A 7,346-nucleotide genomic window follows, 5' to 3' on the forward strand; every position below is an offset into this window, starting at 1 on the left:
TTCTCAAGCAGAGAAATACACCATTCGATCAAACAAATCCCTGTTTGTTTCAGTCATGTCACCTAAGCCATGACTCAGGTGTCATGGCTGAGTCTGATTTGTGAAACTAACCTTGTACGTCCTTGCCTGACCATATGGCATTCTCAACCAGGTGACTTAAAAATACCTGGGCTTTAAGGCATTTATAGCTTAATCATATACAAAGATTACTTAGATTCCCAGGTATTGTAAAATCATTCTTTGCTTCCAATTTAACTTCTCCATCAATAATGCAGCAGAAAAAACAAGCAACGTAGGTTTGCCAAAATAATTCACTACATGCAATCTTTCATTCTTAAAACGCTCGAAGGTTGCAGATGTTTGAACAGAAGTGCAGAGCTGTATGCTCCCCAAGTCTGGTGTTAAACCTCCCTTGGAGTCTACGGTTTGTCAGTGTTATCAGCATGGAGAGAATCCATTTTGTCACCTCTCCTCTACACACTCCTCAGACAAGGAGTGGTCTGTGGTCCGTGGCTACACCAAGATGCTTTCCATTTTAAGCAGAGCTCTGAGCTGCATACTACATACCCAGCCTGTTACTGTGGACAGCCTATGTGCAAAGGTGTCTCTAAGAGAGGTCGGCAGCTGAGCAACACCAGCTTCAGACTGTAACTTCGATGGTTTCTGTACAAAACATATTCTGGACAGGACAACTATTTTGAACTGCAGAGCTGTTCAGGGGCAACTTCAAAATAGCATTCCGTTTTAGACAGGAGTTCATGATGCAACACACCTCAGTCACAGTAATACTGGAAAATAGCCTCCAGGGGAGGAAAAAAGATGCAGAGATACTACCAGAAAAATGTTTGCAGAAAGGGAAAACAACACTGTTGCCGTTTCTCCACATGTCGCTACTTCAGGACATGCCTATAAAAAGAGATTTTCTATGTCTGGATGAAACCATAGCATTAGAAGACCGAAAAACTGAAGCCTGACGGAAGCTTTAAAGCGAGACTGCTTAAAGCACACGGTCTCCTCTGGGCCCGAGTACCACCACGATGTGAAACAACGCAGGAGCAAATTCCCTCAGGCTCTCAAGAGAAAACGCGGCATCTGACCCCTTCTCCCCCGCTGCCTAGCTTGCCCAGGCCCGGGCACCACCTCGCCACCGGCCGAGGAGGCCCCGCTCTCCCCCTGCCCTCACGGCACCGGGTCCCGCCCGGACCATTCCGCCCGCAACACCACCGCAACCCCAACCGCCACCGCCATCGGCCCCTGCGGCGGCGCCGCCACCGTTACACAACGCCCACCCCCGCCGGGGGGCAGCTCACCCGTCCATTGGCTCAGAGATGAGTGCCGCTGATTGGCGCACATCCCCGCGCTGCCGCGACCCTTCCTCCTCGATTGGCCGAACCCCGCATAATAATTACGCGAGGAGACCGGCGAGCGCACCGCGATTGGCCGCGGCGCTGACGGACCGCCCTATATAAGGGCCGCGGGAGGGGCGGACCCCTAGTGCTGGCTGCCGGAGGCGGTGTGGTGTGCTGCTCTCTGGCTGCCGCGGGAACATGGCGACGCTGAAGGCTGTGTGCGTGATGAAGGGGGACGGCCCCGTCCAGGGCGTCATCCAGTTCCAGCAGCAGGCAAGGGCCGGCGGCGGGCGCGACCCTGTCGCTCTGCACCTCCCCCGGGGGCTCGCCCGGCCGCGGTGCTGAGTCATTGTGCGGGGCGGGCGGCGCGGTTCTCCCTTCCCCTGCTCCCCGGCGGGAGCTGCGCTGGGCGGCCTCGGGCCGGGCCGCGGCCCCACGCCGCCGCTGCGGCGGCGGGAGGGACCGGGGCTGTTGCTCTCGTCCCCCTGGGTGCCCCCGGCTCAGGTGGCGAGCGGCTGCCGCGGGGCTGGGTCCGCCCGTGGCGGTGGGTGCCGTGTGGGGCCCCACATGCCCCGGGGCAGCGCGGAGAGGGGCTGGGAGAGCACTCGTGGGGCCGGCAGCGAGCGGCTGCCTTCTGCCTGCTCGGGGTGCGCGGCTGAGCTCGGTGCTGGGGCCGGCCCTAGTCTTCTGCGCAGCTTGTTTACCCCTGTCGGAGCAGGGCCGAACGGAGCTGTAACCGCCAAATGGCCAGAGCCCTTTTAACATTATTTATACTCGGTATACCAAGTAATACCAAGTAACTCGGTATTACCAAGTAATTTATACTCGGTAAAGAAGTTGGGACTGCGTATGGGCAATGCTCTGTCAGTAGAGGAGGAATGGCTGTAGGGTGACTTGTGCTTCCAGATGGAAGTATGTGATCTGTCTCAAAAGCAAACAATCAGATCAAAGGCATTCCATTTGCTTGTCTATACATAATAGGAAGAGTACATTTTAGGTGGCTAAATAAATGCAGCTGTTCTGTGAAATGCTGTATTGCCATATAGAATTGGTTAGTGTAGGAGGGTAATCATTTATGTCTTGGTAGCTGGACTTGTAGTGGAGTCTCCAGTGCTTTCTGCTGACTAGGAAGCTTCTCGTGACACAAGGCCATTTAATGCTGTAGTCATTTTGGTGACAACAAATTCTTTTCATTAAAGGGTAATGGACCAGTGAAAGTTACTGGAAGAATCAGTGGCTTGGCTGATGGAGATCATGGCTTCCATGTCCATGAATTTGGAGACAATACAAATGGTAAGATGTCTATCCAAGCTTTTGAGTTACAGCTGTAATGTGATTGCTCAGCTTTAAAGAGCTTCTTCTAGTGTTGCAGCAGCAACTAGTATAGGTGTACTTAGGTCTCATGACTGCAAATCTGTCTTAAGAAATGCTGACATTTCCTAAGGAATTGCTTCCCATTTAATACTTTGAATGTGTTTAGGCTTGTGTTCAAGATCTGACGTTTCAAGCACGAACCTAAATACTTTGATAACCTAGTGTTAAGAAATCAGAAAGCTTTCAAGTGAGTCCAGAGTGTTCTAGAATGAGTAATCTTACTTTATTGAACTTGTAAGTCTGTAGTAGGTTACTTACCTCCAAAGGATTAGTAGAACATCTAACAGGAGAGTAGCTACTCATCATAAGTGACTTCACTTTCTCTGGCTATAGGAGGACTACCTTGATGTGTACTGTATAAGCATCCGAGTTAAACTGGCTACTGCAAGAAAATCTACTTTGATGGCTGTATTCTGTTTCAGGGTGTACCAGTGCAGGTTCTCACTTCAATCCTGAAGGCAAGCAGCATGGTGGACCAAATGATGCAGAAAGGTGAGTTTAATGTGCCTGCCCTCTTACTGGGTAGCTACTCTGTGTAGCGGTCATCTAAGTGCTGCCTTGTGCTTGAGAGGCCACTTCGACTAATGCTAGGACAGTACCAGAAGAAAACTGGTAATTCCTGCAGGATTTCTAGGGTCAGTTAACAAAGGCTCTGATAACTGTACAGCATTTTTAGACACCTTGGCTCCAAGAGTATGGGTAAAATGTAGTCTTTGGGACATATTCTTGGACTTATGGGGAGAAGAGGAAATAAAGGCTCTTACTGAGTGAAGGTTCCTCAGGGTATGAGTGAAGGGGAGTTTGTGTGTTAAAGCCTTATTTGGTCAGTGGTGATTTGCTTCTGGTTTGGGGCCAGCTCTTGACAACAGGGGCCCTAAACTGACAATTGTTGAGCTGTATGCAGGCTTGTCATGTGACAGGTCAGGATCATCAATGGAAAGTACTGAGGCTTCAAGGGGAGACTGCAAGATGAATACAAAGCTGGGTGTGCCTGGGCATGGTGGCTTTTTACTGTGTTTGCTGGGCTGTTCTTATCCTGTTAGCTTAGGTACCATACTACCTAGAGTATGTAGTCCTTGGGGGTTGTGCATGCTGTGTGTAAGTACAGGGTCTGATGCATATGCTGAAAATCTCTGTACCTCAGTGGGAGCTCAGACCTAATTATTCCCCTGCAAGCAGTTTTCATAGTCCAGTTCCCTTCAGGGAATCTTTGCATGCTTGAGACCTGATGTCTGAGCCGATTGGGTTCAGAGACTGGGAGGGGGCTGCACAAGAGCTGAAGCAAGTGGAGCTAGGAGCAAGTGTAAAAGAGAGGCTGGTCTTGCATAGGTAGGGTCTGGACCAGCATTGTGACCAGCCTGGTGTTGTGATTAGCTTTTGAATGTTCATGTTTGTCTTTAACTGCACCTTCTGTGACTGATAAATTCATACCTGAGTGATCAGTTGCATACCAGACCAAGCAAGCTGGCTGCTAGCCAGCTGTCTGGATGACAGAGCAGCATGAAATGGTGTGCTCGTGGGCTTCACAGGCAGCCTGCTGCTTCAGAGGTAAAGGTCAAAATTGTGTGAACATTGTGGCTTCTGCTGGTTCTGCTTTGTCAAATCCTGCTTCTAGTGTAACCTGCTCAGGCAGCTGTAGGCTGGGAAATTCCTTAGGAGGGTATAAGAACTCGATCATGTTTCTCTCAGTGTAGAGTTGAAACAATTGGACTGAAGCTTCCTGGAAGCTTCAATCAAGCAAATTCCTAAAGGGAAAACTGTCCTTGACCTGTTTTTATAGGACTTGGTTAAAAATATGAAGTTGGTGCTATGCTGTCTTAAGAAGCTGGTAGTCAGCATTCAGCTATCTGAGCTGGTCACCCTGCATGGATAGAGAGTTTTAGAAACAAGTTGGTATTCAAGGTTCTGAATCTGGATATAAGTCTTGTGGAACATCATCAACTTCTCTTGAGTGAATGTTTTGTTTGGGGCAGATGTGTAGGAAACAATATACTGGAATGTCCAGAAGTTCAGTGAAAACTGAACTGCTTGAGGCTTAATTCTTAAGGGAAGTCCTGGCAGAGATTAGTTCTGATAAAAACTGTGTGGCAGGGTATAATGTCAAATGTATGGGAAAGTGCCAAGCAAACTTGAATAGCCATCCCTGATACTGATTAGAACTTAGCTAGCACTTAATGCATCTCCTTTGACCTGACACTTGACAAACTGCTTTTACTAATCCTATTTAAACCTAAAGCCTGCAGCTGCTTGTGGAATAGCTGATTTGTGATAGACATTAAAAGCTCTTAAGAATAGTGGCAGTGTTTACACCAAACCTTGTATGTGCAGGAAACGTTTTCACCTAATTTGAGAGACTTTCTTTGAGCAGAGGGAGATGCCATCAGCATGGAGGAATTCTCGGCTATGAGCCGTGCACTGTTGGCTTGGCTTTTTAAGGAGTGATGGCACTTCTTTCCCCAAAGTTGATTACCCTTCCAGTTTCAAGTTCTACCTAGGACTGAATCTTAATCATCCCTTGAACTAAAGGAGTTAAAATAGTGGAAGTGTTCAAGATTGACTGGTGGTGGTAAATGAGGACATATGTGCTCTTTAAGATAAGATGGTGGGGTACTTGAGCATAGTAACTATGGGTATTGTATTGTCCAGGCCATCACTTAGAAGAGCTTTCAGTTTAACCAAGTTTTCTATGAGTCTCTCTGCATCTTTGCATAGGCATGTGGGAGACCTTGGCAATGTGACTGCAAAAGGAGGAGTGGCAGAAGTGGAAATAGAAGATCCCATCATTTCTCTTAGTGGACCACATAGCATCATTGGACGTACCATGGTGGTAAGTGTCTTGGTGCCTACCTGGATGCTTTAAGAAACTCTAGAGCAATCTTGCCAGTGAGTGGAGATGTTTTGATGCTGGAGGCTAGTCCCTGGTGTTTGTTGTAGAACTTGTAGCACAAGACTTCCAATGTGGGCAGTTCTTTGAAGCCTTGCCTGAAAGTCCTCTGTGTATTAGTATGGCACTCTACTGCCATGAGATTGTAATTTTCTGCCTGCCTTCTGAAGATGTTCCTCTCATTTAACTTTGCCTCTTCCAGCTGTGAGTGACTAAAGCAGCCTGATTTGAGGAAGGAACTGGCAGTCTGGCACAAATGCTGTCACTGAAGGCATGGCAGTGGGCACTTCAGGGCACTGTTCACTACTGCTGGTCTGGTAGCTGCTGTGTAACTTGTGCCATGGCCTCCCTGGGAAGGAGGGAGGCAGAGGCTGAGTGGACTTGGCCACCCACAGGCACTGTCAGTCTTGTTTCCCTTGGGACTCTGATGTGTGCTGAGACCACTGTAATCCTGCATGAAACAGGCTCAGACTGATGGCCAAGCAGCAGGGAGGTGTGTAGTGCAGCACTTGGATGGCACGGCCAAGGCACTGCACCCACAGTGTGGCCATCATCCTTGTGTTGTAAGGGGGACCTTGAATGTCAAGTCCAACCTTGTTCTTGGACTAGTAATAACTTTTGGAAATGTGGTAGTTTGGTGACTTCCAGTTCAAACAGATTCAGCTGAAGGCAACTTGGCTTTTTAGACAAGTCTAGTCTTAAGTTTTTCGCATGAATATCAATTTGGTGTTCAGCATTACGCAGCTGGAATAGGTTCTCTGTTGTGTAACATGCCCTGCTGGGAGCTGGCAATACTGCTTGTCACTGCTGCTACTAATGTGAGTAGTGAAAAATGTTGATTAGTTATGCAATAACATGAATTAAGGTATTTTCAATTCTCTTTTTAGGTCCATGAAAAATGCGATGACCTGGGTAGAGGGGGAGATAATGAGAGCAAATTAACTGGAAATGCTGGCCCTCGTTTAGCTTGTGGTGTGATTGGAATAGCGAAGAGCTAAGTATTGTACCTGACATGCTTAAGATGAGTGATAAATGGGCTGTATTTCATTGCAAATGCTGTACTTGCCCTTCCTTGTGCAAGCAAAAGATTTATCACTTAATCTCATTACTACTCTGCATTCTGAGTATCACTTACTGGTGAAGACTGACTTAATTTTGTATGATGTATATTGCAATTAAAGTGACCCTGATGGAATGTCTCTGTAGTCTTCTGCTAAAGCATCTGCTGTAACCATTAAGTATAATCTTCACTAACTGGAACTCCTGTTCTGTGTAATGGAAGGTGTGTGGTAGTGATCACATCCTGAACACCAGAACTTCTAGCATACTGTGTGATGTGGAGGATTAGCCTTCTGAGCTCTAGCAAGACTACTCACCAAAGAGCAGTAGGCACTGTATGTATTGGGGCTTCCTCCTGGCAGAGTTGCAGCATTTGTAGGTTTCAAACTTGTGTAATAAACTTGCTGGGCAAATACACCTTTGTCTTGCTGTCTATAAAAAAAAAAAACCTACAACAAACCCCTGCCTGCTGATATGCAAACATGAAAAGTAGGCCCGGACTTCGTAATGTCACTAGTTAATTTGCTAGACACCAACAGCATCCAAGTTGCTTCCAGCCAGTAACCCTGGAACAGCGAAGACCTGAGATCAATCAGCATGCAAGTAACAAGAAACATTGTATGTTTACCTGTGACAGAATCCCATGTTCTGGGGCAATAACCTGATGCCCTCTGCATGTT

General features: G+C 47.6%; 1 protein-coding gene across 1 annotated transcript; it reads left to right on the top strand.

Moving 5' to 3' along the window:
* The first annotated feature begins 1,463 nt into the window (after positions 1-1,463).
* On the top strand, positions 1,464-7,083 carry SOD1 (superoxide dismutase 1). Its single transcript, XM_075517423.1, has 5 exons — positions 1,464-1,622; positions 2,549-2,642; positions 3,146-3,215; positions 5,436-5,550; positions 6,495-7,083. Exons 1-5 carry the CDS (start codon positions 1,548-1,550, stop codon positions 6,603-6,605), a joined length of 465 nt encoding a protein of 154 aa, XP_075373538.1. The 5' UTR covers positions 1,464-1,547; the 3' UTR covers positions 6,606-7,083.
* The last annotated feature ends 263 nt before the right edge of the window (positions 7,084-7,346 follow it).

Source organism: Mycteria americana, chromosome 1, assembly GCF_035582795.1.
Source record: "Mycteria americana isolate JAX WOST 10 ecotype Jacksonville Zoo and Gardens chromosome 1, USCA_MyAme_1.0, whole genome shotgun sequence".
Lineage (NCBI taxonomy): Eukaryota > Metazoa > Chordata > Aves > Ciconiiformes > Ciconiidae > Mycteria > Mycteria americana.

Excerpts from the sequence above, each read along its gene's own strand:
- SOD1 (XM_075517423.1), top strand. The coding sequence starts at position 1,548 with ATGGCGACGCTGAAGGCTGTGTGCGTGATGAAGGGGGACGGCCCCGTC. Across the intron at positions 1,623-2,548 it reads TCATCCAGTTCCAGCAGCAG|GGTAATGGACCAGTGAAAGT; the intron begins GCAAGGGCCGGC and ends TTTTCATTAAAG. Across the intron at positions 3,216-5,435 it reads GGACCAAATGATGCAGAAAG|GCATGTGGGAGACCTTGGCA; the intron begins GTGAGTTTAATG and ends ATCTTTGCATAG.